The sequence below is a fragment of the Sus scrofa genome, chromosome 1 (assembly GCF_054392235.1).
Source record: "Sus scrofa isolate SSC_HxYL_T2T_F1_AM1 chromosome 1, Sscrofa_HxYL_maternal_Yorkshire_Landrace_v2.0, whole genome shotgun sequence".
NCBI lineage: Eukaryota > Metazoa > Chordata > Mammalia > Artiodactyla > Suidae > Sus > Sus scrofa.
The window spans coordinates 34,025,033-34,048,114 of NC_139383.1; the positions used below are offsets into that span (position 1 = coordinate 34,025,033).

The 23,082-nt window shown below is 35.2% G+C and overlaps 1 protein-coding gene and 1 long non-coding RNA gene across 4 annotated transcripts in view; both read right to left on the minus strand.

Annotated features, from left to right (window-relative positions):
* LAMA2 (laminin subunit alpha 2) overlaps positions 1–23,082 on the minus strand; it is a 592,018-nt gene that overhangs the window by 220,299 nt on the left and 348,637 nt on the right. For all 3 annotated transcript variants that reach the window (XR_014803693.1, XM_084956512.1, XM_084956505.1), the window contains exons 16-18: positions 18,246–18,359; positions 13,266–13,393; positions 1,875–1,961 (exon numbers count right to left, since the gene is read on the minus strand). Coding sequence is in view for 2 of the 3 variants with exons in the window: in XM_084956512.1 (XP_084812638.1) it covers positions 1,875–1,961; positions 13,266–13,393; positions 18,246–18,359 (329 nt within the window). In the remaining variant the exon portion in view is untranslated. The remainder of the gene's footprint in view (positions 1–1,874; positions 1,962–13,265; positions 13,394–18,245; positions 18,360–23,082) is intronic.
* On the minus strand, positions 6,040–10,488 carry LOC146406017 (uncharacterized). The gene is made up of 2 exons (XR_014803783.1): positions 9,993–10,488; positions 6,040–8,455 (listed from the first exon to the last, which is right to left on the minus strand). It is a non-coding gene; the product is annotated as an uncharacterized LOC146406017 (long non-coding RNA).

Consider the following 23,082-nt stretch of genomic DNA (forward strand, 5'->3'; position numbering starts at 1 on the left):
CTTCTTCTCCCTCCCACCCACTTCAGCCTGCACATATCAAAAAATATTTCTCCTGATATCTTAGATTCATTTAATGGACTTTTTGGCTCATATAAATACAGAGACTTGAGAGGCTTTAAATATTCCTAGGAAAACCCTAAACCAAACTCTAGCTAGAAAAATAGAATGTCTCATTTTCTGTATAATGATAGTTGAAGATTATTTTTGACTGAAAAACTTAGAGGTAAGATATGCCATTTGAGAAGCTGCATATGCATGTCTCTGTCTTCTTTTCAATCAGATTAATAAAGATTTTAGACAGGAAATCATCCTTTCTGTCAGGTATTTCTTTCCTAGGTGAATTTTATTATTCAGATTAGAATGTTCTCCAGAACACATTCAGCTCTTCTCATCCACATTCAAAATGTGAGCTGGTTGAAGGCAAGGATGGTAGGAGGCACCTGTTTATAGCTTGTGTCTAGCACATGGTAGTTGCTAAACAAATGCTTGTTAAATAAAATGTAGGATTTTAAATTGTAAGATGGTTCAAAGACTACTCTGTAATGTGTATAGAAAATCCACATCATGGAGCAAAGCAGTATGAATACATCAGAGACTAAGCTCACCTAGATAAGTGGATTTAATGGTCTTGTATGACAGAGCAGCTGTCATTTTTCAGTTGCTAAAAAAAAAAAGATTGCCTGTAGTGAGCCAGATGGGTTAGGCCTTTGATGTAAATCTGTCTTGGCAATGATATGTTCTGCTATTACAGTAAGTAATATGCACACGCCCTCCTTAAACAACAACAACAAAAACAACAACACGATCAAAGACTTCCAGTTTCTCAATTGCAAATAAATCCTCCTTATTTCAGTTCGGTTCCTCCATTGCTAATTTATAGATGCTGCCATACTCCCAAACAGTACTTGTTGCTGCTAGGAACTGTCATTGGCACTTTGTCCACAGACTGCTAGCTGTTAGCTAAATTCTCTCTGGGTGATTGGCTCTTGCTTCATTAACTTTATCAGCCTGGATGAAATAGGGCTGATGGCTGTCAAGAGGACAGGGAAGGATAGGCAGAAATAGCCTTCTGTGGTGTTAGCCTGGGTGATGCTGAGTGAAAGCAGGTCACTGCCTCTGCCCCTCCTCCCCTCTCTGCCCCACCTCTAGTGATGGCAGCAAAGAGACTATCTTCAGAGCTAAACCCAGAGAGATGTTGTTGTGGTTGTCAATGGTATTGTGGGAGAATTTTGTACATTTTCAGTGAGACTGAAATACGGAAGAACCTTGTCCTCAAAAAGATTTCAGGAGGAAAAATAATCACACAAATTGTATAAAATAATATCCGTGGCTCCACTGCAAAACAGCCTAGTAAATTTAACAGGAATCAAAACACTGGCTTAGAAATAATTAGATGAGGATATAAATCATGATAATAAATTACATTTTGTCTCCATTTTCAAATATATTTAAGGTAAATTATGGACCACTTGCTGAACTATGAACTATACATTTAAGCCACATTTTAGGGACAAAGAGCTAATTATGAAAAATAAATACTGCCAACTTAGACAGTAAGATAAATCTTAAAGTGCATGACTTTCCACTTGAGCAATGCTTTCTAGAAAGATTGTAGGTTAATGGTTAACCTTTAAGATTAAAACATTAATCAAACATTCGCTGAGTGAATGGAGATTTATAGAGCAATTTCTAGAGAATAAATAAACTATAAAAATAGAATACATTTTTTTTTTTTTTGACAAGTGCGGTGAGAAACTTTATTTCACCCCACTGAGTGTGGTGGCTTTTCTGGGGTAGCGCAAAGGACAATAATGTCTGTGGTTTTACAATTCCCAAGGTGGTAATCATGTTGAAAGACCGTAGTACATGCTTACCTCTCACAGCGTGGTCCTATGTACCCAACAGGGCACTTATCACAGATCAATCCAAGACTTCGGTCCAAATGGCATGTCGGGCTAAAGCTATGTTGAGGTTATTGGGGAACAATAGGGACAAGGAAGAAGAACACACACAAAGTCATTAGCAGCAGATTTTCATTTCTCATCCTCCAATACTGCTGTGACAAAAGGGTACAGGCTGGTCATTCCTGTCTCACAGACGGAGATTATGGTCTGGCCAATCGAGGATGAAATGACATTGCTATTTCTGCAGACGTGAATACAGCCCAGTGGAGAGCAGTATCTCTGTGACATGTTATTAACTGACTTTTGACTGTTCTGGGTCTGTGATCATCAGTAACAAGTGGGACTCCACAGCTACTTTTTAGGGATTCCCCAGGCTTACAAAATACTGCCTCACATACTTTCTCTTTGGCCAAATCCTTCTGAGTTTGAAGCAACCCAAAGAAGTCAGAGATTTTGGAAAACTTAAGTCTGTGGCAGTAGCGGGGATGTGGTTCTTTCATCCAGTACCGCTGTCACGTGTGTGTGCGTGAGTGCGCGCGTGTGCACACAAGCTGCTGCCTACGTGTACTCATAGGTACACTGTTTACATAAATGGAACCCTTGGAAAAGCTTTCTGATGAGATCAAGCATGCCTATTCTACCTAAATTTATAATAAACCCAAACAAACTACAACAACTTTGCCATTTCAAATCTTCTGGGCATGTTCCACAGTTTACCTCTGTGCACATATTTTCATTTTGGGTCTGAAGTACAGAGTTGAATGCCGAGTCTGGAACCAGCAGAGGAATTACGTACTAGCTGTAGCCTCCACGAACATGTTAGACTCTGGCCATATTTCTTTGCCATGTGACAGATACCCTTCTTGCATGGACCCTTAGCCCAGAGTGACACAACAGCTCTCTGAAGAGCCAGCAACTAATCTGAATTCTGTGAGTTCTGCTACTCTACCATTTTAAAAGGAAATGCCCCCAATTAATCTTTCTCCCATTATATTTCCCTAAATAGATTTATTTTCTATTATATATGACAGGACAATTCAGTAGAGGCTTGCTTGATGGCTAAATGAATTAAAGAGAGAACAACAAATTAAGCACTGCAGATCCAGAGTTCATTTTGCTCCCGACACTTGCATGACTTTGGAATACTTTCTTAACTTTTGTGTACCTCAGATCACAGGTAATATTTTTAAATAATATCCCTCCCGCTTAACTCATAGTAGTCCTGTAAAGATTTAATAATTCTTTCTTCCTGTATTAAGATTGAAGTAGAGTTTATTTACAATATCGTGTTAGTTTCAGGTGTATAGAAAAATGATATATATATATTTCAGGTTATTTGCCATTATAGGTTATTACAAGATATTGAATAGTTTTCCCTATGTTATATAGTAAATCCTTTTGCTTATATATTTTATGTATCATAGTTTATCCCTCCCCTACTCCTTTCCCCTTTGAAAGCCATAGTTTGTTTTCTATGTCTAGGAGTATGTTTCGCTTCTGTATATAAATTCATTTGTATTATTTCCTAGATTCTACATATAAGTGATATCATATAGTATTGTCTTTTCTTTCTTACTTCCTTAGCATGATAGTCTGTAGTGTATGTAAGTGTGTGTATACATACATATATACACACACACATACACATCTTATCTTAAACCAATTGTCTTTTGATGAGTAATTGGGTTGTTTCTATGTCTTGGTTATTATAAACAGTGCTGCTGTGAACATTGAGGTGAAAGTATCTTCTTGAATTAGAGTTTTTGTCTTTTCTGGAATGGGAATGCTAGATCACATGGTAGCTCTATTTTTAGTTTTTAAAGAACCATCATATTGTTTTCCATAGTGGCTGCACCAGTTTAGATTCCCATGAACAGCATAGGAGGGTTCCCTTTTCTCTACACCCTCTCTAGCATCTATTATTTGTAGACTTTTTGATGATAGCTAATTGGACTGGTGTGAGGTGATAACTCATTGTGGTTTTTGATTCACATTTCTCTAATAATTAGCAATGTTGGACATCATTTCATGTGGTTGTTGGCAATCTATATGTCTTCTTTGGAGAAATGTTTAAGTCTTCTGCTTATTTTTGATTGGATTATTTGCTTTTATAGATTTCATAATTCTTATTTTTTGACAGTAGCAAGCTATTGGAACCAAGTAGTTCTATCATTTTAAAAATTTCAATTCAGTGGAAAGTTTCAATGAATAGTCAGTGGGGAAAAGTCTGGTCTGAGGTATCTTGAGTTTACAAATCTTACTCAGATAAAAGATTCACATTAAGGGGCTCTGGTGGCTGCCAGGAGTAGCAGAACAAAGTCACACCCGGCCTGTGGTCTGTGAGAGGAGAACCATCTTTCAGGCAGCAGCTTGTGGTTTGGCCCCTGTGACCCTAACGGAGCCCACCAGGAGTGTTTTCTTGGCAGTAGTATGGCTGCACTGAAGAGAAGAGGCACATGCATAAATGGAAAGAAATGGATTTTTTTTTTCATCCTCACCTGTGATTTGCTATTGTTTTCAGACATAAAAGAGAGGCCTGCAATTTGACAAATCTTTAGAGTGCACATATGTCTTCTTTTAAAACTGGCCTTCTCTAACTACCTCATTGTCTATGGAGAAAATGACTTTAACTAGAAGCCCTAGGTTTCCCACCCATGTGGGACTACAATGATTGAAAGAAAACCACAGCGATTGTTTTTTAAATCCTAAATTAGTTTACCATACATCATGTCAAAGGTGCTTGACAAGGTTTCTGACTTTAAAACTATTTATAAAATAGGTTTCAAATTCTTAAATATACTCATGCCTCAGTTAAGGCTGACAGAGGTAAAATAAAACACACTCACTGACAAAAATCAATGCTTTTTCAGAAAAACTAAGCAATAACAATATATCATATTTGACTAGCTCTTTGCATTTTTAGAGTGCTTTTACTAATAATTCTATCACATTTTCATAAAATCCCATGAACTGGTTGGGGGAGGCATAATTTTTCTTGTCCAAAATCATATGCTAATTTCCTGGAGAATTTTGCTCAAGATCCAAAGATTTTGATCTCCAACATGATATTCTCTTTTCCCTGTAACCAGAATTAAGTAAATTTAAACTTCTAGTAACGTAACGAGCTGACATGAAGAGTCTAATTAAAAACTCCTCATAAAATATATTTACATTTATTCTTCAATACTTTTGATTTTTCAATTTTTAAATTTTTATTGGCATATAGTTGATTTACAATGTTGTGTTAGTTTCAAGTGTAAAGTGATTCAGTTATATATATCTACATATACCTATTTTTTCTTAGATTCTTTTCCTATATAGGTTATTACAGAATATTGAGTAGAGTTCCTTGTGCTATTACAGTAGGTCCCTGCTGGCTATCTATTTTATATGCAGTAGTGTGTATATGTTAATCCTAAACTCCTAATTCCTCCCTCTCCCCAGGTTTCCTCTTTGGTTAAAAGCCTAAGTTTGTTAACAAAATGGGTGAGTCTATTTCTATTTTGTAAATAAGTTCATTTGTATCATTTTAAAAATTAGATTCCACATATAAGGGATATCCTATGATATTTATCTTTCTCTGTCTGACTTAACCTCATTTAGTATGATAATCATTAGGTCCATCCATGTTGCTGCAAACGGCATTATTTCATTATTTTTTAGGGCCGAGTAATAGTCTACTGACATACATACCGCATTTTCTTTATCTATTCCTCTTTTGATGGACATTTAGGTTGCTTCCATGTCTTGGCTATTGTATATAATGCTATAAAGAACTTTGGGGTGCATATCTCTTTTCCAATTATGGTTTTATCTGGATACATGCCCAGGAATGGGATCATATGGTAGTTTTATTTTCAGTTTCTTAAGGCAACTCCATATTGTATTCCATAGTAGTTGTACCAATTTACATTCCCACCAACAGTGTAGAGGGTTCACTTTTCTCCACACCCTTTCCAGCATTTATTATTTGTAGGCTTTTTGATGATGGCCATTCTGTGTGGTATGAGGTCTTATCTTGTACTTTTGATTTGCATTTCTCTAATAATTAGCAATGTTGAGCATCTTTTCATGTGCTTTTTTGGCCATCTGTATGTCTTCTTTGAAGAAATGTCTATTTAGGTCTTCTGCCCAGTTTTTGATTTTTTTTTTTTATATAAAGCTACACGAACTGTTTATATACTCAATACTCTAAACAACATAAACTGAGGGTTCCTTCCCTTATGTTGTAACCAGAGTTATGCCCATGAATAAGATATTATTCAGCCACAGAAATAAAATTAGAATGAGAAATAAACATATACAACAAAAAATGTCTACAGAATTTGGAACGGCAAAGGCAGCAACTTGATACTGATTTTGGCAAATATATGAAGCTAACTGTTCTGGAACAGAAAGAGGAAACTATAAAATCTTTGTTGACTTCGAGTGATTCCAAGATTATGTCATCTACCTCTAGTTGGCTAGTTCTACACCGTTTGAAGGGATATTCTGTTTCCTGGATTATCCACTTCATGCCACAGAAGACACAAGAGATCAAGAACAGAAGGCATTTCCCACCAACGGGAGAGGAAGAGAAGCTATTGCTGGAATAAATATAAGGATCTGTATACAGAGGTAGTCTTTTTAAATGGCTGAATATAGGTTTTTAAAATGATCCATTTATAAGTAAGTGTAATGTGTACATATATATGAATATGTATGGGAACATATGTGTATGTATTTATGATGTGAATATATAAATAGATACAATTAGCTTTGTTCCAGAAAGTATTTGACCCCACCTATCAAAATATGTACCTTAAATAAAATGGTGCAATGAGATTAAAGAGAAAAAACTAAAAAGATAAGATAATATCAAGGGTATATTTAGAGTGTGGAATGCACATTGTAAAAAATGCATATATATGTATGTATGTATGTATTGCAAAATATGTTCATTTGATAATGGCAAGTCAACATATGGCTCTGATCTTTCTCACAGCCAGTACAAGAGCAAACTGAATTGCCTCTTGGTTTCTGTGATGTGAAATGAAATAAAGAATTCTTTCATCACTGGTATAAAGTTTCCATCACTAAGCATTAAACAATCAAGGCGTGTTCTTCATGCGCATGTAGAGTAGAGGAGCAGAACTCTTTTAAACTCATTGTTACCTGGAACACTTGGGTAAGGAAGAGAGACCAAAAGAGGGAAGATGCTGCAAAGTGTCAGTGAGGGAGGAAGCTGGGGTAAGACAGTGATGCTGTCCACACATAACTGCTAAAGGTGTGGAGGATTGTGAGAAAGAGGAGAAAATTGAAGGGAAAACTCATCTTCCTTCAAACTCTGCCTTGGGTCACAAGTATTTTTGAAATTCCTCCTTTGAAAAGTTTCTTTTTTCATTTCAGTGATTCCTGTTCTACTTATTCTCAGGGGAACCATTAAGCAAACACATATTTCTTTAATTATCTCTAAATAATATGAAATCTGACTTAATATCCATAATTGGATTTTGTAATTAGAATTGTGTTATTTTCCCTGTTTATCTAAACCTGAGATTCTCCTTCTGCAAAATGTTAGGTGAAGGTTGCAGCAAACTTCAGCTGATTTTTTTTTTCCTGAATAACTGTGAACATTCATATCCCATCTTCTAAATAATATGATCTACTGAGTAAAGCCTTTCATGCTGATAAAGTATAAAAAGCAAATACTTAGCACAGTGCCACAATAAATCATAGCTATAATTTAATAACACTTAATAGATTTTGCCAATATATATTAATTTGTTTAACATTGAGGTTTATTTAGTTACTCATTACATAATTAAACTGCAGTTTTTCATCCTACTCTAGTCCCTTACATTTGAGTTAGCATAGCTGTTGCCAAATCCTAGAGTCATTTTTCAGAGTGGGCATTCACGGTTTGTCTAACATTAAGTCTTGTTAATTTTTGTGTGTGTGTCTCTTCAATGTCTCTGTAATCCTTTCTATTTCTATAGCCCCACTGGAAGAAGCACAGAGAGGTGAATCAAATACACAGGTTCTAATATTGGTTCTGCTACAAGCAAGCGGTATGATCATGATCAAGGTATTAATTTCTTAGGAGTTTAGTTTTCCTTTCTGGTAAGCGGAACTAGTAAGATACATGATAATCACCTATGTTGACATAAAACAATTTGTGGGGAAGTGCCTAAAATACCAAACACGCCCTAACATTTCTAAATAATGTTGTTGAATTGAGCACTTCCTTAGATTTACCTTTTGTCTTAGAGTATTTATATTTCTCTCTCATTAGTACTAATTTTAACGGTAATAATTCAAAGCGGCCCCTTAATAAGCCCAAAAGTCAGCTTTAGAATTGGGCCCTTGTGGAGTTCCCATCGTGGCTCAGTGGTTAACGAATCCGACTGGGAACCATGCATGAGGTTGTAGGTTTGCTCCCTGGCCTTGCTCAGTGGGTTAAGCATCCGGTGTTGCAGTGAGCTGGGTGTAGGTTGCAGACGCAGCTTGGATCCCGTGTTGCTGTGGCTCTGGCATAGGCCAGTGGCTACGGCTCCAATTCGATCCCTAGCCTGGGAACCTCCATATGCTGCGGGAGCAGCCCAAGAAATGGCAAAAAGAAAAAAAAAAAAAAAAGAATTGGGCTATTCTTTCAAAATTTAAAGTGTAGCATTTCTGATGCACACAGAGAATAGTATTCACAATGATATTAATAGATTGAATTTATTAGTCCACTCTCTGTCCAGTCTCTTGCCAAGAATATCTTTAATTTTACTATATGACTGATGAAAAATATATAATGATTTCAATAGTACTGTTTATTCAAACATATCCTAAGTGTTCAATGCAGACAATCATGTGTTTCTTTCATATCGTATTTAATCTATAAACTCTGTGATGTCAGAAATCAGTGAACATGAAACATGTGAAATAGCTACATTTTTACTTGCTTCTCTAGAGCTCAATTTCACTACCTAGTTACTTTCCATCTATACCTAAAATATATACATCACCAAGATGAGAAAGCTAAGCAAACAGGGGGCCCTATAAATAGTTGATGAAGTGATATATATGTATAATTTAAATATTATATGCTTGTCTGTATTCATACATCACAATAATTGTATCAATCTATCTCTATCTCTTTACACATTTGATTTATTTTGCAATATTATCTAAGAAATTTGGAGCCAAAATGCTTGTGATCTATAAGATTGATGATCAGGGATTAAATAGATAAATCACTAAGGCAAAACTATCACTAAGCTTTACACTCCTAGATGAAGGTTGCAGCAACCTTTAGTTGAATTTTTTTTTTTCCTAAATAACCTGTGAACATTCAAACACTGTCTTCTGGATAATATGCAACTAGTCCATTTATTCCTCAGATTTTCTAACTCAAATTTTAAGAGTAGTGACTTTTTACAAACTCTTTTAAAAGGACAGCTTCTCTAAGTCATGAAGTGTCCTATTATTTGTGAATAAAAAAAATTCAGGTTAATAGATGAAAATGATTTTTCTCATCACAATTGTGCAGCTAAACTATTTTAATTTTCAAAGTTGTTTTAATTTAAGACCTAAAACCTCTGAACACAAACTTCTAGAATATTTAAACAAAGTAGGTTATCACTGTTCCCTGTTTTTACTTATAAAAATGCCACTTTTTAATTAAAATATAGTTGGTTTACAATATTGTGTTAGTTTTATGTGTACATAAAGCATAGTGATTTAGGCTTTTTTACAGACTATATTCCATTGTAAGTTATTACAAGACACTGGCTATAATTCCCTGTAAAACTGCCACATTTAAAGCTGGAATTTCAACTAGGCTATTGTAATCTATTGACAATTCTACTTCTAAGGATAAAATTATTATTATTATTATTTTATAGGGCTGCATCCATGGCACATGGAGGTTCCCAGGCTAGGGGTTGAATTGGAGCTATAGCTGCTGGCCCAAGTCACAGCCACAGCAACGCAGGATCAGAGCCATGTCTGCGACCTACACCACAGCTCACGGCAATGCCGGATCCTTAACTCACTGAGTGAGGCCAGCAATCAAACCTGCAACCTCATGGTTCCTAGTCGGATTCATTTCCGCTGAGCCACGATGGGAACACCCACTAAGGATAAAATTATTACTTAACAATGTAATAATTATTTAATGTAAATGAAAGCACCTTGAAATGAAAGGATCTTTAAAGATTTGGTGTAACTGACATTGTTATTAAGTTATCTTTATTTTAAAGAATCAAGATCTGCATAATATACCAAACTGGAATCCAATACTTAGGAAAATTTTCTCATTGGACATTGGGACCGCAATCCTCTTTGGCACTGAAGGATAGTGTTTTAACAGTTGCTTTCTTTCTTCTTTCAGGAACACAATTAGAATCCATTTTGAAGTAGAAGCACAGTAAACAGAGAAGGGTAGGTCATGAATACCCATAATTACCCAGGCAACGTTCTCTCCCTAATGGCTCTTCTCCATTTAGAGTAAAGTAGGTCCAATTTGAGGATAAATTCATAAGGTCTACATATTCACTCAATTACAGAACTCTGCTAATGTATTAGGCTAGGATCCACATGTTCTATGAATGACCAGTTCTGACGGATTGAAGGCTTGTGCTAATGCCATTGACATTTTGGCTGAGGAGGACTGCAATGCAAATGAGTGGCCAGATGCCATCCTTTTATTTTCTTCAGTGAAAGTTTTGTGTGAATTGAATGGTTCTGGAGAATTCCATTCAGCCACCTGAAGTGAGTAGGTTCTCCATTGCTTGATCTAACCTTTTGTAAGCATACCAGAGAGCAAGGTTTGTGTCATATTATGGCCAACACATTCATTATTTTCCAGATTTCCTTTTTGTCTTCTTCCTCTGCTCTGACACCCCTGGTTGCCAAAGGATCTTCGGTTTTATAACCACCCAGGCCTGTGCCCTAATTTCTGAAAATGTTCTGATTGCCAGTATACATTACTCTGTTTCCCATTTAAGCCTTTTTTTTTTTTTTTTTTTTTTCTCTTTTCTGTCTTTTTAGAGCCACACCAGCAGTATATGGAGGTTCCCAGGCTAGGGGTCTAATCGGAGATGTTGCCACCAGCCTACGCCAGAGCCACAACAATGCCAGATCCGAGCTGCATCTGCCACCTACACCACAGCTCACTGCACCCCAGATCCTTAACCCACTGAGTGAGGCCAGGGATGGAACCCGCAACCTCATGGTTCCTAGTCAGATTCGTTTCTGCTGCACCACGATGGGAACTCCCCATTTAAGCCTCTTAATGTTATCACTTAAAATGCAGTGTTTTTATAATTTCATTGAATTTATTTTTTCCAAGCTATATTTTAAAAAAATTTTAATAGAGTTGATTTACAATGTTGTGTTAATTTCAGGTGCACAGTAAATGATTCAGTTATATATAAATATATTCTTTTTTTTAACATTTTCTTCTATTATATGTTTTTATAAGATATTGAGTATAGTTCCCCCTGCTATACAGTAGGTCCTTATTGGCTGCCTATTTTATATATAGTAGTGTATATATTTTAACCCCAAATTCCTGATTTTTTAAATAGACATCCTCAGTGTAAGACTGTAGAGGAATGAAAAGCACATGGACTTTAAATATAAAATTCTGATGATACTTTAATATTTTATGATTCTGAGCAATAATGGTCAGTCTTTATTTTAGTCTCACTATGTTCAGTCATGATTTTAAGTGCTTTGTGTATTTTAATTTATTTAATTCTCACAACAACACTATAAAAGGTCCTATTGTCACTGCTTATGACAATAGAATTGAGGCACAGAGTTTAAGTAATCTTCCCATTGTCACACAGCACTTAAATCAAGGAATTTTACCTCTAGAACTGGCACTTTAATGCTCTTTTCCTACTCAGAAACTCTTTTATTAATCTATAAAATAAGAATAATAATGCCCACTTACTGAATTCTTTTTTGAAGGTTAAATAATGCTAAATATAGTGCTTGACCCTATGCCTAGAATATAGTAGTCTGCTTTCATTAAATATTAGTTCTTTCTCTCTTATTTTCCAGTGACTAAGACAGAAAATTTTGAAGGAGGAAGGTTGCTAGGGAAGAGGATAAGGATTTCATGTGGGCTGAAGAGTAGGAAGCAAAAGTCCTATGAGGACTTTTGAAATTAATGACAGAATTATTCTCAAAATCTTGAGCTTGCAATATTCATGGACTCTAGTAACAAAAGACTATTTTCATTAGGAATATCTTGGATAAGACCTCAGAGTATGACCAACTTAATAACACCTTCATATTAAAAAATTGTAACTGACAGATTTCATTAAAAAGCATTAAAAATTTTTGCTCTGCAAGCATTACTACAGCATTTAGAAATAGCTGGAAAGTGTATAATAAAATGTGAATTTTATTAAGCATTAAGCTTACCTTTAAGAAAATTTTTAAAAATGTATTTGATTTAAAATTATATTTATTTATAATGTTACTATTAAAAAGTATTGGTTATTATTCAACATAATATATCCTATTAAAATAAAAAACATTTTTGGTTTCAGGGTCTCGCTTACATAGCTGCTCAAGGGATGACTGCCCTGAGGGAAAAGTGAATTAGAGCAGCTAAAATACAGTGTTCCTCCAAAAGGTAAAGGAAAGAGCAGACAAAATATATACTTTTAAAAGTCTGTTACAAAAGGTTATTGTTTTAGGTGAACAAATAGAAAATGTTTAAAAAAAGAAAGAAATCTGGATCACCAGAAAAATTATATAAAGTTTGCATTAAGCCTTAAGATGTAGTTTATGCAATGTAAGAGGCTAATTATCACCAATATTTCAATATTCATATAATTTATAATATAATAACTATTTCAATAGGATAAACATATATATACACATACATACATATTATATGATAATCCATGTGATAACTAAGAGGTTAAGGTCAACTAGACTGATATTTTATTTTTTTGTGGGGTTTGTGACTTGCCTAAAAGTCACAAATAAACAGTATGAGACTGGGACCCAAATGAGGAGAATTTATATGACAGTAAGAAGACATGTGTGTGTGTGTGTGTGTGTGCGCGCGCGCGTGCACATCTATGTTTCTTATAATATATATCTGTTACTTGGAGTTGGTTTACAAATTCTATTTGAGTCTGTCTCTTAGATATTAAATCTCCCAAACTAGAGCTAAAATACTGAAGATTCTGCTGAATAAATAGCCTGACTTTAAATATTTTATATTTAGAAAAACATTATCTTCCCGAGAAATTCATGCATATATTTATTATTTTTTATGTGTGACAAGAGAAAGGGTAAGTTCTGTATCAAAAATGCACTTGCAGAACTAGCTTCCCAACTCATGAGAGAGGTAAGTTAGTTACTCACTTATTGGATGGGATATTGAGTGGACAGGCACACGGCTGACAGTCGTCAGAGGTTCCTTTAGTAGGATCACCATAGAAACCAGGAAGACATTTATTGCAATATGGGCCACCTGTGTGATCCTTACAGTTCTGAGGAAGAAATGCACATCAGAGTTTATTATTTTGGTCCCAAGCATCAACACATTACCAAAAATAGGTCTGCAGAGTCATTAGTCTGTTCCCCGCCAGGAAGAATAATTTTCCACACTAAATGGTCAATTTTACAGCTGGGAAATAGCATTGAAAGTTAATTTAATATCTAGCTTATAAAGTACACGCTAGTTTTAGCATATGCATACTTACAAAAAGATGACTGAAATTCATTACAAATTTTTTTCACTATACAAATCTTATTTCCTTTTTTTCCCCCTTCCTTTTTAAAATTTTCTCTTAAGGAAATACATGTGATTGTGAGTATGTGTAAGTGTGTATAGTCACAGAGACTTAATAATACATGTTTAATGGAAATTGTACCTGATTTAGGTCAAAATCAATAGTTCAGCTTAAAACTGCTGATTTAATGAGAACCATGGCTAATCATACGAATCCTGAAACTATGGCCCTCTTATATCAGAGTTTAATTTAGACCTTAGTAGGCTTTGATGATGTGGACAATGCACTAATATATCACACAGGTGAGGGGCTTGCTTGACCCATAATTAGAAAATGGGAATATTGAAAAAAATTTAAGATCTACACCAATATATAATAAAACCACAAGGCACATGACAATTTCCTTCAGACATTGTTTTTAAAATTGAAATGGCATTTTTCTGTCAAGTAGTATTGTTTGGAAACATGTTCTTTTCAAAAAAAATCAAAATAAAATAATTTATACCTTGATTTCTTAATGTTAATTAAAGTACATTCAGAGTTCCTCTTGTGGCTCAGTGGTAACGAACTTGCCTAGTATCCATGAGGATGCAGGTTTGATCCCTGGCCTCACTCAGTGTGTTCAGGATCCAGTATTGTCATGAGCTGTGGTATAGGTGGCAAACATGGCTTGGATCTGATGTTGCTGTGGCTGTGGTGTAGGCTGTTGGCTACAGCTCCAATTCGACCCCTACCCTGGGGACTTCCGTATGCCATGGATGTGGCCCTAAAAAGATCAATCAGTCAATAAATAAATAAAGTACATTCATCCACCTACTTTGTATTCACAAAATTCATCAAGACTGGTAAAAGTAAATGATCACAAAATCAACCAATGAAATTGTCTACAAGACTTCTAACAGCATGAGCTGATCAATTTTTATGATGTTTTGGCAACATGTAGACATAACTTCTTGAATCTCCAATTTCACAGTAAAATGTGTCTAATGCCCATTAAATATCATACAATATGGATTATGACTGAAATATAGTTTTAATTTTACAAAGATAAAATTCTATTTTTTCTCATTTTTAGAGCTTATCAGAGCTTGGGGTTCAAAAAACCTTTAACTTCATAAATGACCAAGTATGTAGGAGAAAGAGCTAATAGCTAAAATATAAATTCATTGTAAGCATTAAGTAAAATTTATTAATCTGGATGACCAATGGGATAGCCAGCTTGATTAAATGAAAGCTCTGAATTATTATTCATTTCAGTGTATTTTTAAGAAGCTCAATTTTAATTACATTTAGCAAATAGATTTAATTAAAAACCACATAAATAAACACTTTTGAACATAGCTTGTTAAATTCCTTGTGGAGAGGAAAAGATTATTTATTGAGTAGAAGATATTAAATTAAAATTCAGTAATTTAACTCTGAACCACTTGCTTACATTCTGTAAAATGTAGGAGCTAAAGCCCATAATATATGAAGTTTTCAAACTCCAAAATTCCATGACAGTTTCATCAACTATAAGAATAGGTGATTCTTTAGTACCTGCTGATACTTGAAAATAGGTTTTCCTTTAGGGTATTTAGAATGATCTCTCACATTTATTGAGCAACCTTCTATCAAAATAGCAAAGATGTCACCTTCACCATCAACACTTGTCTAAATAACAATATATTGGGATGGAATGTGCAAAGCATGAATCAATTTGATAAAGGCTTTCTTCTTTGATTTCCTCTTCATATTACTTCCTTTCAGATTTCGAGTTTATCTAAAGACGGCTATTACTAAAAAGGTATGTTTCTTGCAAAATTCTTTGCATATTGTCATTAATAACACAATCAAAATTATATCTTCAAAGATTTAGGGGCTTTAAAAAATAAGATCATAAAACGTATCATATTTTAACCATGTTGAAAATGCCATTTCTAAAACAACTGAAAATCCTGTACAATCCAGATACCTTGCTTTCCTTTACTGATTAAAAGAAAAATAACGTGTAGAAGTTTCTTACATTTCCTAATGTCATATTTCACTTAGTCGAAATAAAATTAATTGTAAAACTCAAGTGTTTTTGCTAGTAAAACCATAAAACCATATGAGACAATACAGTGGAAACCCAAACTGAAAAGGATGAAAGGTTCACTCTCATGGGTTGGTTATTTTTACAGGTGTCCTGCTACAAAACTGCTTTTCAAATGTCTGTTCACATCACTTATCGTGAGAACAATGACAAGGAACAAGTATGCAATCTTCCCATGTGGCTTTGAATGTTTCCTAGGGCACTTGGTTAGTATTTTGAGTTAAAATGACCTTTTAATGTAGATCTCCACTACAACAGAGGTCTGGATTTTGATCTGATATCAAAAAATATTTTAGTTAATTTAAAATTAGGTTTCAAAGCCAAACTAGCTAAAAAGCAGTTTATCTGTAAATTTCACAAATCTCCTGTTGAATGCTGGGGGAAAAAGCATGAATAATAAAAAAGAAGCTAAAATTTGAGGGTCAACTGAACAGTAAGAATGCCTTTGATGTACAACATTTAAATAATCTTTTCTTAAGAGATCATATTAGAATGAATATGCTCAAAATGGGACATCAGTACTTAGTTATCAATACCATTTCAGATAAAGAGCATTTGAAAGTCTCCAGAAAATATTTATTTATTTATTTATTTTATAGTGTTTTTTTTCTTTTTTCTTTTTTTTCTTTTTATTTTTTTTTAATTTTTGTTGTTGTTGTTGTTGCTGTTGTTGTTGTTGTTGCTATTTCTTGGGCCGCACCCACAGCATATGGAGGTTCCCAGGCTAGGGGTCTAATCGGAGCTGTAGCCACCGGCCTATGCCAGAGCCACAGCAATGCAGGATCCGAGCCGCGTCTGCAACCTACACCACAGCTCACGGCATCGCCAGATCGTTAACCCACTGAGCAAGGGCAGGGACCGAACCCGCAACCTCATGGTTCCCAGTCGGATTCGTTAACCACTGCGCCACAACGGGAACTCCCAGAAAATATTTAATTATCACCTATTTACCAGCTACAATGGAAAACTCAGAGAACACTCCAGATTCTATCTCCCTTGACAAGCTCTCTATTATTTCCCTAAGATTCCTCCTGTTATTTGAAGTGCCCTCCTATCTCCCTGCCCATGAAACAAAGTCAATAAACTAGATTTCATTAGTGGAAGGCCTCAGATAATCATTTATCCCTTCCCATCTTCCTCCCAAAATTATGCTGAATGAAGCTATTTTATTATAAAACAATGGTCTTCATTCTTAAGAAATATCATAAAACCAAATGGACTAACAGCATCATTTTAGACTTAATGACTTCAACATGAAATATTACTATTGGGAACGCTGTAAGTCTGGTATTGTGATATATTTTTGCCTTCTTAGGTTTAAGTAAAGCAAATCTACATCTGTTTTGGGCTGAATATTTCCTATCACATGTTAGAAAAGTGTTTAAAGGTAACTCAATATTTTTCCCAAGGTAGATTTTAAAAGACTTATTTTATAATTAAAATTAAAATGACTTAGTCTTTCTGTTCATAACAATGCCATTTGAAAAATCTACTGGTTCACAAATTAAGGCTATCATGGCTCATACTGCAATGCAATTAAACAAAATCTTCTGTAGAGCACACAGAAAGAGCATCAATAAACCTAAATGCCAAATCACATTGAAACAAAAGCCCTGAATTTTCATTTTGGATTTTCCCCAGAAGCTTTTAAGTAGAAGAAAAAGGAGGGGAGAGAATGAGCAAGAGAAAGAGAGAACATTAAGAAACATAGATAACAGAGTCTGCCTTCAATTCTACAGGGAAATGAGAGTATGATATCTTCCTAAATTGGCACCATTTCAAATTGTGTTTCTGCAAGACTAATGAAATGAGAAGTGTTGTTTTAAGCTTCCTGCCATGTCAGATGATATAAAACTAACATGCCCTTGAGTTAATCAGAATGGTCTCTGCAGCGTAATTCTCCAGTCCAAAGGCTTCTTAGCAGGATGGAAAGTGCTTTGCCCTTTGCAGAGCTTTTTTTTTTCTGGTTAAAGTATAGGCTTAAATTATAGGCGGAGTAAGCAGCTCTGGGGAGTATGTATGACATATATTTATTATTTCTTAATCTTTGTATTTAGTTAAATGTTCAAAGTTTAAAATAAAAAAACATGTAGTGTGCCCTCATTTTCCAATTGAAAAAAACTTAATTATGCCTATTACAGAGGTGATATTTTACACTTTTCATATAATGGGGATACTAATCAGTTCCTGTTACAGAAATACAGTTTATTTTTGGTAGATTTATGGAAGGGATTGAAACCATATATATTCATAAAAGATACGTATTCCAGTCATTTGCTATGTTTTATTATGACATATCTGATCCCAATTCATTTCTTAGACTAATATGAATAAACACTTTCTAATACTTATTAGTTAGGGAGGCCACATCTAAAAGAACATTCTCGGCTTCCAACTCAGTTCAATGTAAAGATCTCTGTCAAATCACTTCTTGACGCAAGCGTTCAAGGTCCCAAAGGCAGTAATTGAATTGCAGGGCCTATTGAACTGATTTCAGCCCTGTCAATCAGCATCCCCAAAGGAGAAAGCACTTACCAGGCATTCTCCAGTGATATCATCACAGGATTCCGCGTGACCAAAGCACTGACAGGGTTCACAGATGCCACCAAAAATCGTCCCATTAACTCGTCTGTGCCTAGGCCAACAGGCCTGAAAGGAAGGTAAGGTGTCAAGTTAGTCTCAAGGATTTTTATAAAAGCTCATTTTTTTTTTGATAAAGGAAAATATTTAGGTAGCAAACCCAGCAAACGTGCTTGTCAAAGTGTTGTCATTATGAAAATATTGTTACAGAGGTATTCCTCCTGACATGGGGGCTTCGTACTGACCTTAGCGTTATTTGCAGGTATGAGATTAGAGGAAGCATTAGCTGGATGTCTCCTCTGGAATAGCAAAATAGAGCAGAGATATAAAGAAGTGAAACATGACAGTCTCAAAGTAAAAAGTACAGGTGAGAAAATGGAAGGAAAAGTATTGAAAAAAGGCAGCTGACTTAAGTGAACTCTTCAGAACCTAAGACAGAACCCAATGTCACTGCATGGAATGTAGATTCTCTGGAATGTCCTCCCTTTCCCACATACAAACTGCCCTTAACCCTGTCACTTTCAGAAAACCTTTGCAGTCATTTGGAAGAAACGTAGCACCCTGCTCTTACATTTGACCACATACATGGCTGGCTTCTACACATATATAACTTACATCTCTCATTCCCAACCTCCTGCGTCCTATTATTCTTTCTCAAATTTACACAAATAGTTCATGATTTACTTACCATATATTCTCTTGATATTGTATTTTATGGCATTATTCTACTAGAACTCTACTTAAATCCATCATTCCTTTTTAAGGGTGAAACACTTTATCCTATAAAAATAGAATTCTGACTAGAAAAAGGATATTTGGGTCTCAGAGTACCTGTGTGTTGGGTGCTGGCTTTCCATTCACTGTCACGTTTAAGTTTTCCCTCTGTGGGGGTCACCACAAACTGGACGGCATGCAAAATAATGGGGGCAAATATTGCTGCCCTCTGGGAGCTTATGATCTTCCTCAAATTAAAAATTAATTTTGTGGGTTATTTACTATATATCTGGATGGTTAACTACAACATAATATAGCTTTGAAAAAGTTTTTTTTTTTTTTTCCAGTTGAAAGTGGAAACGAGAGAAACCACTGAAGTAATAAAGTATACAGAATTGTGTTGTGTATTGTTGGAAATGTTCCTTCTGCCTCAGGATATGAGGACTCTTAAATTTCAACATCGATAGCAAACACATTAAAAAAAAGATGAGCTGATACTTCATAACTGAAAGGAAAACAAAAGCAACTTTCCTCTTAAGTTGGGCAGTATAGAAAAGAAGGCATCAATTTTCTAACCCCTCCTAGTAATTTCTCCTCATCTCAGCCTAGACTCATTACAGGAGAGATTTTGTAATGTAATATATATTTCTAAAAACCAGTGAAGCTTTACAAGGAGATCCCGCTGAATAGCATTGAGAACTATGTCTAGATACTCATGTTGCAACAGAAGAAATGGTGGGGGAAAAACTGTAATTGTAATGTATACATGTAAGGATAACCTGACCCCCTTGCTGTACAGTGGGAAAATAAAATTAAAAAAAAAAAAAAAAAAAAAAAAAAAAAGAAATGGAAGCAAATGTGAAAAAAAAAAAAAAAAAACCAGTGAAGCTACATATTGAGAAAGAGGTAGAAATTAAGGGTATTGATAACAGAGACTGGATTTACTGTTTTCAGGAAAATATTCTTGGAGCTGTCATTAGTAATAATATATATGTTATGTATTACTCATGTAATGAGTAATGTACTACTCATACCACATCTTCTTTTTTCAGATTTCCCAACCCTTTACACCTTTCTCTTAGCCAGTGATTTCATCTCATTAGTCACAGACAAAACTGGAGCCATTGGAAGCCATTTTTCCACTATCAAGTCAGCAAGGATAAGTATAAATCTCCAATTGTCATTTTCCCATCTGGAATATGGGGATGTGGCATGCAGGATTCCTTATCCTCTCAAAGGAATATCATTCCACTTGTAATCTGTGTCCTATTATCTATTGTCTTCCTAATACTTCCCCTCTGAGCTGCATCAGTAATAGCTTTCCTTTCTAATCGATCATTACCACTAGCTCAAAAATATCATCTTATATCTCCATCAAAAATTAACATAAAAAGACAAAATTAGTTCCTTAATATCCCATAACTTCCAGTTACCTACTTTTCTTTTCAGTGAGACTGCTCTAAAATTTTTTTCCTTACTTTCCCTTTCATGCTTCATTCCATCTTGTGCCATCACCACTTGATTAAAATTCTCTTGTCCATGTCACCAAATTCCAGGTTGCCACATCCAATGCACAACTCTACAATTAACATTTTATTTAACCTCTCATCAAAACATTGTTCCGTTGATTCCCATGTTCCTCAAAAGCCCTCTTCTCACAACTCCCATGATATTACAGTCCCCAAGTTTCTACCCTGTTTCTTTGCTATCTCCTCTGCTTCAACCCACTTCTCATTGTTAGGAGCTCCCAGTGGCTAGTCACTTTCCTTTCTTCCCCCCAAAACCTGCTCCTAGTAATTTTATTCAGCCCCCTATTTGATGGTTCCTTCCAAATACATATCTTTAGACCAGGCAAATATTCTGAGTTCAAGACCTACATATTCTAAGGGACATGGACAATACACTCTGTAGGCTTTTCAAACCTAGTATTTCTAAAATGGACAGTTGATTCGATATTCCCCATCCGAGCCTTTCCTCTCCCAGGTTTCCCCAGCTCAGTAAATGGTACCATATCGCTGCTCAATCTTGTCATCTGACTCACTCTTATACAATCTTTCAACTCTTCATGGCATGTCTATTAGCAAGTCATATTTATTCTACCACTAAAATGTTATTTAGAATAAACATGTCTTTCTACATCCTCTGCCATTATCCTAACAAACCATTATCATCATTACATTCTACAACAGTATACAAACCATTTTCCATTCTACCATTCCTGCCATGTACAATATGTTCTACATACTGTAGTTATAATGACTTTTAAAAACATATTGTTTAGATCATGGCACTACCCAGCTTAGAGCCCTCCTTCCATTGCATTTAGAATAAAACTCTATTTGAGAGTTCTTCACATTCTTCTATTTGAAAGTACTCTATTTGAAAGTTCTTCTCATGCAGTGCAAAACTCTAAATGGCCTGGCTCCTCCAATCCCATCTCGTGCTACTCTCTCCCTTGCTTACTAAGTTCCAGCCACATCTGCCTTCGGCCAAGTCCCTGCAGACTCCAAACTCTTTTTCACTTCCTCATTGGCTCCTTTTACACAGCTGACCCTAAACTCAGTGTAGATGCTACCACCACAGAAGGCTTCCTGACAACCTTTCATAAAGACTCTCTCATCTAATTTCCTAACACATGTTCTCAGTACCTCTATTAGGGTTTCCGGTATATTTTCTTCATGGAATTTATCACATTTATCTAAATTTTCTTTCTAATATGTTTGTCTAGTCTACCATTAAAATTGAATGTCCTTGAGGGCAGAGACCATATCATCCATGTCAAGGGTCTTGATTGTCTAAAAATACAAGGTTATCAATATCTGCTAGCCAAAATCAAAGAGCATTCCATGAAATGGTTAATATCTCCATGATATAGAAGAGGAAACTGAGATTTGGATTAAAACACTTTTTTTTCAGTACCCAACTTTGCTTTCACTTCCTCAACTGTCCTACTTATCATCTGAAATGAATTATGATGTACTTGGAAAGTAAGAAAATATTTGAAAGATGAACTTTGGAGAGGTCTGTAAGAACTAGAAAAGAGAAAAATATTCTTCATCAACATTGTGGCCCCAAATAAAACAAATCAGAATAATTTTTATAATGGGGTTGTATGATCTGTTTTTCACAAGCTAGAATTAAGACAGCTTAATGGTCTTTGGAGTTTACTCAGCTTTTAAAGGGTCTAAGGATATTAGTGATAACAGAACTAGAGTGCCTGGCCTCAGGAACTCAGTAAAAAAGCAAATAAAATTAGGAAAAGATAGGAACAGATAATAGTGAGTTTAGGGATAAGAAGTTTCAGTAAAGAAAAGAAGGAACTTTTATTAGAGAGTAGAAGAAATGAAGAAGCAGAGAAATTCCAGAGTTCCAGAAGTAACTGTCTTCTGGTTCAACTAAATTCTTTTACAGATCCCAAAGTAACTTTATTTATCAAACAATTACTGTGTGAGAGCCACTGGAAGCTTTTCTTAACCCTCCTCTGACTCTTTGTGCTGATTCTTCCACACTTGTTTGCTTCTCTATTCTTATCTAATTGTTACCACTATTTAGCAACCAATTTGAGGTTTTTCCACTCCAGGACACTGTCTGTGACATATTACTTCACTGGAATTGCTCACCTCTTTGAAAGATTATTGCACGTATGTTCTGTGTACCATTTACTGCTGCCTTAATTATATAGTGCTGTGATCCAATTTTTTATAGGTATTTGTTGTTTCCCTAAATAGATTGTTAGCTCTGTAAGAACAGGGATTATGATGTAATCTCGGTAATCCCCTCGGCATCTAGGGCAGAATTTACTGAAGATTCTCAATAAATATTTTTGCAAAGAAGAAAAGAAACAAAATGCAGAGCTAATTAAATAATTCTCATATTCAGATAATTTTATATTCAATGAGCATTTGTAATTTATATGAAAGATGATGGAATTCCCACCATGGCACAGTGGGTTAAGAATATGACTGCAGTGGCTTGGGACCCTGCGTAGTCACAGGTTTGGTCCCAGGCTTGGTGCAGTGGGTTAAAGGATTTGGAGTTGCTGCAGCTGCAGCATAGGTCACAGATGTGGCTTGAATTC